The sequence below is a fragment of the Geotrypetes seraphini genome, chromosome 14, assembly GCF_902459505.1.
Source record: "Geotrypetes seraphini chromosome 14, aGeoSer1.1, whole genome shotgun sequence".
Lineage (NCBI taxonomy): Eukaryota > Metazoa > Chordata > Amphibia > Gymnophiona > Dermophiidae > Geotrypetes > Geotrypetes seraphini.
Window position 1 is genome coordinate 20,540,879 of NC_047097.1, and position 13,023 is coordinate 20,553,901.

Sequence of the window (13,023 nt, forward strand, 5' to 3'; positions counted from 1 at the left end):
GGCACCCCCCCCCCCCACCGTGATTGGGCACCCTCCCCCCCCGCCGCAACCTGAAGTTCCCCAGAGCCCTTTTCTTACTTTAATGTAGCACCGGCATGCCGGCCTCCTCTTCTGTGCTGGCCTTGAGCATGTGCGCATGCTCAAGGCCTGCGAGTTCACGTTCTCTCCGACAGATAGACAAGGGCGATCCGGTCAACAAGGTTCCGCATGAACGACTACTTCGGAAAATTGCAAGCCATGGAATTGAGGGTGAAATACTCACGTGGATTAAAAACTGGCTGGAGCATAGGAAACGGAGAGTGGGGTAAATGGACAATACTCCACTGGACTGGAAGGGCAGGGCCTTAGGGGCCTGGGCCAATCAGGTCTTAGGCCCATCCCCAGTGCATCCCACAGGGAGGTCTGGGGGGGTTTGGGTGGGGATATGAGAGGTTCTAGGGGGGTGCGAGGGTCTGTATGGGGGTGGAGGGGAGTCCAAAGGCAGACTCGGTGATCTATGGAGAGGGGGGGGTGTTTCCAGCAGGATGGATTGGGCATCCCTCCTACTGGCGATCTATGGGGGAAGGGTTTGCCGGGCAAGAGGGACTGGGTATCCCTCCTGCTGTGATAAGCTCAGTGGCCATGTTCACTTACAATATAGGCCAGCATTTCACTGGACTACACTGTACACATCTCTTGCTGGCCTAGGGAGACACGTATGGCCGCCTAAGGCTACTTCAGTTCCACACTACGTCCATGCCTAGCCTTTGGCGAGCTTAGGCAGGCTTGTGTGCCTCCCTAGGCTCCTGGAGGTGCCTCCAATGTAAGTGGCCTGCTTTGGGAGATTTTTTTTTTTTTTTAATATGTGTGTCCCGATTGGCTGGTTAGACAGTGGTAGGATGCCTACTGCTGCTTACAATTGGGACAACATTTATAGAATCCGGGCCTAAGTGTGGCGCAGTGGTTATTAATAATAATAATAATAACAGTTTATATACCGCAGGACCATGAAGTTCTATGCGGTTTACAATGATTAGAAATGTTACAGATTGAGTGAATAAACAAAGTTACAGTGATGTCTTGCTGCTTCATGTGTTCATGTGTTCTTGGTATCTAAATGTCACTTCCCTGTGTGTGTGTGTGTGCAGATTGCTTGTACATGCATATAACTATGAAGTAACACATATACAACTGATTTGTAAATGCCAAAAATATGCCCCAAAAATATGAAACTGTTTAAACTCGACAGTGATCTTAACCATCTGAGATAATAAACACCTGTTACCATACAGTTTTTTGGAACCTCAGGCCACCACTCAGAGCTCAAACTCGTTCATTGCTCTAAGCTTTATGTGGAAGCTCCTCATTGGATCCTTTTATATTTTCTAACCTCTTTTTGCTTTTGTGATTAATTTTTTGTTTTTTCTTAAACAGTTTTATATAGACTCAAAGCTTAAAATATTAAGCACTACTTAGCTTGGTCTTTTAAGCTTTGAGTCTATATAAAACTGTTTAAGAAAAAACAAAAAATTAATCACAAAAGCAAAAAGAGGTTAGAAAATATAAAAGGATCCAATGAGGAGCTTCCACATAAAGCTTAGAGCAATGAACGAGTTTGAGCTCTGAGTGGTGGCCTGAGGTTCCAAAAAACTGTATGGTAACAGGTGTTTATTATCTCAGATGGTTAAGATCACTGTCGAGTTTAAACAGTATATTATTGAAAAAATCACCTAAAAAATATCACATAATAATTGTGCATTGTAAGCTTAGCCAAAAATATGAAAAGCACAAAAAAATTCACATAACTCTTGTTTAAAATGAAGTCTAACCAATTGTTTTCTGGACACACACACACACATAATGATGACATGTATTGTACTGTGGAGGAACGTGGCTGGTTAAAGCAGCTTTTTCTCCTCTGATTTTCTAGAATTGGGGAGACCTGACTAAAGAAAATGTCGACCAGTGTATCCTGGAAATTCTGATAGCTGCACCTGACTCTTTGTCTGTGTCAGTCTTCTTCATGCTAATGCTGATTGCAAACCATCCTGGCGTTGAAGCGCAGCTGTTGGACGAAATCCACAATGTTCTCGGTGAGGATTGCTTTGAGAAGTTTTGAAACTCTTTTTCATTTAAACTAAAGCAATAAGATAATTGAATTGAAGTTGGTGGGGTAATGTTTAGGTTTCTTGGAATATTGATAAATTTTTATTGGACAAACTTAATACATTTCATGACTATCTTTTGGAAGCTGACACACCCTTTTCTAGAAGAAACTGGAAGCTGGGGGACTAATGGGGCTCATAAGGGAATTTCTAAGTACCTATCTTACTTATAATTTTAATGCACCAATATATTCATTGTAACCCGTTCTGGGCTCTTTTGGGAGGACGGGCTAAAAAATCGAATAAATAAATAAATAAATAAATAATAAAAAAATATAAATGCCCAAAAAGTGTTCTAAATTCGCACTTGGTCGTCCTAATTGCCAGGACGTCAAAGTGCCTATAATCGAAACCACCTTTCTGGACATCTAGCGAGGTAGTCCAGCCACTGTGTATCCAGAGCTCGAGATGGGCATGGTGGAGGCATGTTATGGGTGGGATTTTGGGCATTCATAAGGGCAGGTTAGACTTGGATGTCTTGATGTGATAATCGAATCTTTTCAGTGGATCCAGAACACTGCGGCTAGGTTGATCTTCGCAAAAAGCAAATTCGATCATGTTTCCCCGCTTCTGTCAAAACTTCACTGGCTTCTGGTGATTCTTAGGATTCACTTTAAATGTACCTGCCTAATTTTCAAGATCCTATATGACATTCTTCCTCCCCTAATCCCACTATCCTGGAATTCTTTGAGACCTGACACTACCAGATCTGCCCACATACTCAAACTATCTTTCCCCTTGTTAAAAGGTGTCATATATGCAGGTAAATTAGGGAAATCCCTTTTCTTCAAATTCACTGAGCTTTGGAATAACCTCCCTGCCCCGCTGCTAAGACCACTTTTTATTTTTTTGCTATCGTTCTCTTAGTCTTCTGTCAATGGCTAGCTGGGCTTAAATCCTGTTCTAACTCACAATCCCCCCCCCCCCTTTTTACTAAGCCACAGTAGAGGTTTCTACTAAGACACAGAGCACTATATGCTCCAATACTGCTCCGACGCTCATATGAACGTCAGAGCAGCGTCGGAACATTTAGCGCACCGGGCCATGTTAGAAACCTCTATAGTGGCTCAGCAAAAAAAAAAGGGGGGGGGGAACATGCATTGTGGATATCCTGCAAATGATACTTGTTTGGGTATGTTGCAAGGACTGAGTTGGCAACCCCTTTGATATGAAAGGGTGCTGTCAAGGTTAGGTTACTGGGGAAATCTTTTAAAAATAAATGATTTTGGTATCCTAATATTATATTTTATTTCACTTTGGTGATACCCTGCATTTGGTGGGTGAAGAGCGATTTTTAATATTTTCATTTTTAAAAATGTGTAGTTAAAACGTGGTTGCACTACACCAGTGTCTCTCAAACTTTCTCAAGCCGGGGCACACTAAAGGTAGTGGCCATGGCTTGAGGCACCCAGAAGTGTGCGGGAGTCGGCATGATGACAACACACACATGGAGTAATGGGAAGATTGGGTGACTTGCTCAAGTCACCCAATCTTCCCATTACTCCAGGTACATTAGATAGATTGTGAGCCTGCCAGGACAGACGGGGAAAATGCTTGAGTACCTGAATTAATTCATATAAACTGTTCTGAGCTCCCCTGAAAAAATGGTATAGAAAATTGGATAAATAAATAAGTGAAAACTATCCAAACTACACTATAATACAGAGATGGGTCTAGTGGTGCTCTGGTGTGTTACATAGGTGATTTATATTATAGGGCTCAATTCTTTATCTCCAGCTGAAAATAGGAATCTAATTTATGTGCTTAGGGGGGGAATTTATCAATATGTGCTACTGTTACGACAAGTTATTTTAGCACAAGTTGTGCTATTTTAGCACAAGGTCTAATTGCATATATGGAGGCTGACAGAGAACTGACAACCTTTTGTCTGGGGAGGGATGAAGGTCCAGCCCAGGAGGAAATAGAGACTAATGTCTAAATTGAAATGGTTCAGATGTATCTAATTGATTTCCAGACTTTTTTGGTTCAACTCTGACTTGTGTGTGTATTGGGGGGGGGGGGGGAATTAATGCTTCCAGGAGATAGTGCCTGACATGGCTGTGTTTCACCAACAAGGTTGCATCAGGGGCATGCAACCAACTGGTGGCACACAGCAGCTTCCACAAGTGCTAAAAAAAAAAAGGATCCTGGGTTCGTTGCAACTGAGCACTATCTCCTGAAAGCATTAATTAAAAATCACTTTTCTTCACATGGTCTTCTTCTTGTCTTCTGTTCCACATTGGATCGAGTAGACAGCTGACTTGTTTCTTTACCCCTAAGAACATAAGAATAGTCTTACTGGGTCAGATCAATGGTCCATCAAGTCCAGTAGCCTGTTCTCATGGCGGCCAATCTAGGTCCCTAGTACCTGGCCAAAACCCAAGGAGTCTTTCTCAATAACAGACTGTGGACTTTTCCTCCAGGAAATTGTCCAAACCTTTCTTAAAACCAGCTATGCTATCTGCTCTTACCACAACCTCTGAGTGAAAAAAACATTTCCCTGTAACGTCATCTTTGTAATTTTTGATGGAGTGAAAAATTGATCCACTCAGGATTTTGTGAATTTTAATCATATCTCCCCTCAGCCATCTCTTTTCCAAGCTGAAGAGCCTGCAGTGTTTGGATTAAATCCAAACTGATTTATCCATCACTACTGCATTATTGCTAAAATAATAAAAAAGAAAGGTTAAAAAGCTGGTAAACTGTAAATAATCCAAGGGATGATGGAGTCAAATGATTTCCACACTGTCCTCTTCTAAAATGGCACCACCTGACCTGAAGCAGTAGTCATGCAACACTAACACTAGGGGTCAGACTACCAAATAAGTGCGCAGATATTCAGCTGCTATCCACATAAATTTATTGGACCATATAGCATTCCTAAGTTTAAAGTATTCATTTCATTTTAAAATTGTACATTCAGTGGTCCTGCCAAAATAGATAGGGCTGCACGATATCAGACATAAAGATAAGTGGATAAGTGACCCTCTTATCATGCATTGGCTGTGTTTTTGAATATTGTCCCAAGGATCCCAAATCCAGCTGAAAATAGGAATCTAATTTATGTGCTTAGGGGGGGAATTTATCAATATGTTCTACTGTTAACGACAGGTTATTTTAGCACAAGTCGTGCTATTTTAGCACAAGGTCTAATTGCATAAAATTGGCCCCGGTGCTACAATAGCACAACTTGTAAAATAACCCATCTTAACACATTGATATATTCCCCCCTTAATGTACATGTACATGCTCAGTTATGGTTATGATTATGGTTTATTGATTTTTATTCCCCCAGAGTACAAAATACACAGATAAAATGCAATATATAAAACTAAAAATCAAGCATATAAAAGTATTCAGTAATTTGGGAACAATTTCCAAAAGTCTGCAGATACTGTTCCTAGTGGATTTTGCACCAGTTGTGAAAAGGGAAGGCATAAAAGTGGGAAAATACCCATAGAGAAAGTAATGAACTGCTTTACATGCATTTGCATGTTTTGCACTATGGGGTAACTTATTTAGCACTGCATTGGAACAAGAAATCCAGTGTTAGTACACTTTAATTCTCAGCAAGCGGGTATAATGTGGGTTATTGCCCTAATGCATCTTAATAATTGACCACAGTATGCCAGCTAATATGCAGCTACTTTTTTTCTTCAAAACAACGCCCATTGTTCTCAAAATGCAAAACTACTTTAGCTATTTTTGCGATTTTCATCTTATCCCTGTCCTTGGGATAAATCTGTGCATTGTATAACAGCTCGTGTTCTTTTACCTGCAGGAGGCTAAGCAATTTTCAATAAAAAGCTTTTTTTAAATAGCTTTAGAGAAATTGCTCTGTTAGCTGGATAAAGTCTAGTGAATATTAGCAAACAAATTCACAAACTAACGTGTTCATGATGTTACTGGCAAGCCAAAAGAGGACATAGTCACTCACCCACTGATTAAGATCTTTGTAAACACCAACATGATAGAATTAGTCAGAGCCTACCCAGCTGCACTGCTGTACACGTTGTCTAGTCCTACTTATGTCCTGTCAACTTGTTTTCTTCTGCAGCAACATTTCGTAATGCAGTGCTTCATCCCACTGGAATTTTAGATTTGTAATAAATATTGTTAGGTGCCGTAGACTAGTGTTCGAGTTCTAGCGACTTGATAATGGATATCAAGTTTTCCTGGCAGAATACAGAAGTAAACGACCAGGCCTTCTGTGCAGTATAAATTCGATGTTGTCATCGTTGTCGCATCAAACGCGATCCTCCGCCTCCATATGGATAGTAGCATCATTAGTCTGACATGTCCGTTGAAACCTGTCCATCTTGGGAGACCCTGCTGGTAGTGAAACTGATGACGGCATAGTTTGCAGCTTCACAGATGCGAGCAAGCCCCAGTGGCATGACAAGCCCATGTAAAATAAAGAACAGGGAACAGAAACCCCACGTAAGACTTTTGAGTACCCTGGTTCTCGAGCTTTGGACGTCTTTACGAGTCATACATATGCTGACAAGTTTTTTCAAGACCAATTGACACACCCCTGAGGCAGGCCTCCAGCTGGAGGCCGAAACACGGACCATGTCGGGTCATCAACTGGATCCTTTTATAACAAGGACATTATAACTATAGGACTTTTTATTCATGCATATTAATTCATTGGTTTCTACATAAAATTGATCTTGAGTATATAGAAATAAAGGATTGTTTATTTCAAGGTTGATGTTCTATCCCACTCACGACAAGCCCGTGTACCATGATTGGAGATAATAAATATTATCCCCCCAATATTCAGATCAAGTTCGTTAAACTTGATATACCGCCTAATTGCCAATGCAAATCAAGCAGTTTACAATTAAAAACATAAAGGCCCATATTCTACCAGTGCCTAACGTGGAAAAAGCCATTTAAACATGATTAAAATCACTAGCACTGATAAAGAAAGTATGTTACAAATTAAGATTGTTGAGCAGGCTTTACCATTATCTTTCATAGAAAGATTTCAGAAACGTAATTCAAGCGATAATTTTGTCAACCATTGATTACTGCAACCATTGTTTTGCTGGGAGTCCCATCAACTGTTTTACACTACTTGCAGGTGACTCAAAATTTGATTGTGACAATTTTATTTAGGCTGGGAAGTAGTGATCATGTATCAGGTTACTACCTTAAGCTTAGTGCTCTTTTTTTTTTTTTTTTTAAGCATGAAGGCCCAGATTCTATAAATGGTGTCCCGATTGTAGGCAGTGGTAGGCATCCTACGGCTGTCTAACCAGCCAATCGGGAAGCACGTTTTTTTAAAAAAAAAGTTCCCATGGGAAAAAACCTACCTCATATTCCATAGAGTCTAATATACCAAAGCTATCTAAGAGAAAAATGATGTGTTTTACAATAATGTTCTGGAAAAATAAAAGATTCTTTTTTTGTGTAGGTGATCGAGATATACAGAGTGATGATATACCAAAATTAAAGGTTGTGGAGAATTTTATTTATGAAAGTATAAGATACCAGCCAGTTGTGGACTTCGTCATGCGTAAGGCTTTAGCTGATGATGTCATTGAAGGCTACCATGTAAAAAAGGGAACCAATATCATTTTGAACCTTGGACGCATGCATAAGTTAGAATTTTTCCCAAAGCCAAATGAATTTACCCTGAAAAATTTTGAGAAACCGGTAAGTTCTCTTTCCTTTTAATGTACTATTATTTATCATCGTAAAGTACCATCACTGTACCAGTGGTCCACAGATTAAGGGTCAGTTAAAAAAAAAAAAGAAAACAAAAAACTTGGGGGGAAATTCTATATAAGGCATCAAAACATAGGTGCCTAAATAAATAGGCACCTAACTTAATTAGTAAATTGGCTTCAATTATGAGCTTTAACAAGCTCATAATTGAAAAAAGTAAAATTTAATTGGGTGATCGGCACCTAGCATATTGAGTGGTGGAGAAGGACTTAGGTGCTGCTAGGTGTGATTGTGTAAAGAACGTAAGCTTAGAGTTACCAGAAGTCTGGATTTCCCTGGACATGTCCTCCTTTTGAGGACATGTCCGAGCATCCGAATGGCTTTTCAAAACCCGTCTGGACTCCCGAACATGTCCTCAAAAGAGGGACATGTCTGGGGAAATCCAGACTTCTGGTAACCCTAGGTGAGTATTTAACTGAAATTTTGTAAATTTGGATGCATAAGTTTCAAGTTTCAAGTTTAATAATCGTTTGATTAATCGCTTAATCGTATTTCAAAGCGATGAACAAATTAAAATTACAATTTCTGGGAAACAATACATGACAGAACAATACATATTAACATACAAAATTAAAAAAATTACCATTACAAACTTATAAACACAAGGAAGGGGGGGAGATGAAATACAAAATCATTATAGAAAAGTAGAACAAAAAAGGGAAAAATACAAAATGAGTAACAAAAAAAAAACAGTATAATATAGTACAATAAAATAATCTGAGCTGCGATGAGTTTCGTTAATTATCAAAAGCGTCTTTAAAGAGAAATGTTTTTAAGTTACTTTTGAATTTCTCAAGATTCTGCTCTTCCCTTAAATAAATTGGAAGGGCGTTCCATAGCTGAGGTGCAGTAACGGATAAAATAAATTGTCGTCTTGTATTGATGACCTTTAGGGATGGAATAGTTAGTAAATTCTGTTCATTGGATCTCAGGGTTCTGATTGTAGATATTAAAATGATTTAACCAGGTAGAGAGGCTCTGGCCTGGTTACATTGTGGTGACTAGGTCAAACCTCAATATTCAATAGTGCCACTGAATATACGAGGATAAAGCAGGATACAAAAATCCGTTATTAGCAGCAGTATTATTAATATTATCCAGATTTTCAGCACAGATAATACCACTGAAAATCTTCACACATCACTCTTTGCCAGGTCCAGATCATGAGTTGGAGTTACTTGGGGACCATCAACATTCAATACTAATATCCAGATAGCTATCCAGATAACTTATGACATCAAAAAAGCTGTTCTAAGTTATCCAGATAACAGCATTGATTACATAGAAACATAGAAAGTGACGGCAGATAAGGGCCAAGGCCCATCAAGTCTGCCCACACCAATGACCCTCCCCTACCTCCCTTTGTGAAGAGATCCCACCTGTCGATCCCATTTAGTCTTAAAATCAGGCACACTGCTGGCCTCAATTACCTGTATCGGAAGACCATTCCATCGATCCACCACCCTCTCGGTGAAGAAGTATTTCCTGGTGTCGCCATGCAATGTCCCTCCCCTGATTTTCCACGGAATAGAAACATAGAACATTACTACCCTTATCCAGGTAATTCTCGGAGTTGCTCATTATACCTCAATATTCAAAGCTGGTTATATGTCTGGATATTGCAACTGAATATCTGGGTATAACTTTAGCACAGTAGCTGACACTTTCCAACAAACACTGACCACTGTGGCTGAATACTGGGAGTGGGGGAATCATTCGTAATACAATTGTAATGTATAAATTTTCTTGGTAATATTACAGACTCTTGCATATGCTTTGACATTATTGTTTCAGTAGTGTTATAGCATTCAGAGAAAGCTAAGTCAAGAGATTTCTTGTAATGAAATAAAATATTTTCTATCAAAGCTTTCCTAAAATAATGTTTTAAAAAGAGGAGCGATAAGGACCAAGGGAGGGGTGATAACTCTGAAGCACAGCCTTGTTGGGTCATCTTGAGCGCCTTGGACCAATTTCTTGATATATTTCAACCTAACATAAATCTTTTGAATCCTAGTAGACTCCTGAGTTGTTTATCATCCCTTCCCTTTGTTGTCACCACTTCTCTTTCTCATCTTTGTTCCTGCAGGGATCCTTTCTCTTTTTCTTTGCCAAAATAATTTTTGCCAGATATCTTTTTCTATAAAATGTTCTTATTGTTGTACAACTAATAGCATTTTTACCATTTCTTTGAGTGCGTATGATAAATTGTTTTCGACGACTCCTGCAGGTTCCTTATCGTTACTTTCAGCCATTTGGCTCTGGTCCTCGTGCCTGTGCAGGCAAGTATATCTCGATGGTGATGATGAAATCAATCCTGGTGACCCTGTTAAAGAGATACAGAGTGCAGACAGTGAGAGGACAATGTCTGGAAAGCCTTCAGAAGAACAATGATTTATCCATACATCCTAAAGAAACACAGTCCTGTCTGGAAATGGTTTTTCTTCCAAGAAGTGTGGAAAATTGCAAGGCTAGTAAAAGAACAGAACTGAACGGGCTTTAAATATATATTTAAACACAATGCCACATGTTATATAAGTTTTAATTCTAAGAGATTTCATTTTAATATTAATACTACTACTGTTCTCTTCAGGATCACATCCATAAGAAATATAGAGGTCAATTTTCAAAGCAATTTTTATGGATTAGAAGTATTTAACCCACATTACTTGGTTACATAAAAATTGTGTGCCCTTGATGAGGCTTCAAATTTACAGATTCTTCTACAATGAGAAGACTTTCAGCCATGTTGAATGGAGGTTTTGTTGAGTCGTGTTTAGGTTACGTTAACGACCTGTTCAAATTTTTGCATGTACTTTTCCAATGAGATTCTACTCGGAGTAAAAGCATGGGAGAGTGGACATAGGTGTTTTGTGCCAGCCACAAGCTTCAGAATAAAACAATATACATGTTTCCAGGTGAGCCCTGAAATGAAAAACGCACCTGCTCTTCATTGTAATGTGCACTGTTGGATTTGAGATTTAATTGCAAAGCTGGTCCCCAGAGGGCTTACAGTTGAGCCATTTTCAAAGTGCTCATCTAGGTTCTTTAAAACTGGTTTAAACAGAAGGGGTAAAAAGTCTCCAGAGGCTTTGTAGTAACACAAGCAGTTTGAACATTGCGCTGGATGTATATATGAATTTGTATCAATACATTTTACATGCATATTTTACATGTACTGTACTGTATTTATAAGTCTTGAGTCTTTCAAAGTGTCAAGTATCAAACTAGCGGCAACATTTTGTCATTTTCATTGTGCTTTTTGAATGTATTGCTTTTCAAACTTGCTCTTTTACATTCATGTTTTTGCTATGAAAGTATTTATTCAGTTTGCTAGGGCATCAAAACCAGCATTTTAAGTAGCCCCTAAAGGTACAGTGATTAGGTTCTTTATGGGCAGTATGCCATGATGGAAACAAAATAGAAATTGTCCGCAAAATTTCCAATTTCAGTTTGTTAATAAAATGAAACAGAAATGGAGTTATAGACATTTTCATTCTGCTTTAAAATAAACTTTGATCCAAACCAGACAGGACTTCTTATGACCCTCCAGCCACGCCTAGCTAGTCATACTATCACTGGACTTCACAGGACGATCTCCAGTCATTCATACCCATCACTGTGTGCTGGACTATGGTGCGGCTAATTGAAGAGTGATGCATTTGAAATGCTGCCATACAACATAATGCCACAGGCCAACAGGAGGCCAACACCTAGTTAAAAGGTAGATTTCCAAATGATGTCAGTCTCCAGTCAGTTGATACCTTTGTATGCACACATAAGGTAAGAGACCTGAGGGATCTGGAGAGGACTTGGGATGGTTATATGTATTTATTGATTGAATTTTTTTGTTTTATTTGTGTGGACAACCCAGTCAGATATTTTTTGTTGTTTGTTTCATTTTGTTAATTTGAAACAAGTAAAAAAAAAATTAAAGCCAGATACAAAGCACAATTTAAAAAAATCAAAATGACAAAATTTCATACACAGTCGTAATGATTTCACAAGTCCAATATCAAAAGTACTAGTTAGACCAGTCCAGTGTGTACACAGTTTGAAGTCTAGTAAGTGCTCTTCAAAGCTTTCATAGGCACCCAAACACCCACCCATCACTGAGGAAAGAATGATGGCACGTCACCCATTGTGTTTCTTTATTTTCAATAATAAATACCCAGCAGATGATAAGACAAGAAACACAATGATAAATGTTTTGGACCCTAAGGACCATATTTTATAAGTGGTGTCCTAAGTTAGGCGGTGATAAGAATAGCCTTACTGGGTCAGACCAATGGTCCATCAAGCCCAGTAGCCCGTTCTTACATTGTCCAATCCAGGTCACTAGTACCTGGCCAAAACCCTGCTATACTGTAAAACACAACAATCACAACAACTTCAAGCTAGGGCCAACCCTTAAACCATTAATAAGCAATCCCATGTTACATGGGGTCTAAATTTGCCTCACACAAACTAAAGAGAATAACTCAAAACAATATGATAAAAGTCATGCTCAAAAAAAGTTATTTTGTAAGTGTGGTGCAGTGGTTAGAGCCACAGCCTCAGCACCCTCAGGCTGTAGGTTCAAATCCCACACTGCTCCCTGTGATCCTATTGCCGACTAACTTAGGGGTCCTTTTAGTAAGGCATGCTAGCCATTTTAGTGTGCGCTAAATCAGTGTTCTTCAACCACCGGTCCATGGACCAGTGCCGGTCCACAGGGCCAGCATGTGCATCAGGCCCAAAACAGTGTTCTTCAACCACCGATCCACAGTGCGATCGATGCAGCGTTATCTTCGAGCCAGCTCCCTCTTCCTAACTGATTCAGTGCACAAAGCCCGGGCAATGGCTCCTACGGGCATCCTGCGCCTGAACCGGAAGCCTTCTCCTGACTTTGCAACATCAGAGGGAAGGCTTCTAGATGAGGCACTGGATGTGCAAGGTGCAATTAGTACTATTATGGGGGCGGTGTTTGGGGTGGAGATTGGGTAGAGATGGGCGTCGTCTGGCCCACAACTTGCTGGTCCACGGACCGATGCCGGTCCACAGAATAATTATTTTATTTCTGCTGGTCTATAGGTGTAAAAAGGTTGAAAAGCACTGCGCTAAATATTAGCGCGTGCTAAATGCTAATGCGCTCATAGACTATAAT

At 39.6% G+C, this 13,023-nt stretch overlaps 1 protein-coding gene across 2 annotated transcripts in view; it reads left to right on the top strand.

Moving 5' to 3' along the window:
* LOC117348369 (aromatase-like) overlaps positions 1-12,502 on the top strand; it is a 103,829-nt gene extending 91,327 nt beyond the window's left edge. For both annotated transcript variants that reach the window (XM_033920422.1, XM_033920421.1), the window contains 3 exons: positions 1,910-2,072; positions 7,567-7,808; positions 10,108-12,502. In XM_033920422.1, the coding sequence (XP_033776313.1) occupies positions 1,910-2,072; positions 7,567-7,808; positions 10,108-10,380 (678 nt within the window). In that variant the 3' untranslated portion in view covers positions 10,381-12,502. The remainder of the gene's footprint in view (positions 1-1,909; positions 2,073-7,566; positions 7,809-10,107) is intronic.
* The last annotated feature ends 521 nt before the right edge of the window (positions 12,503-13,023 follow it).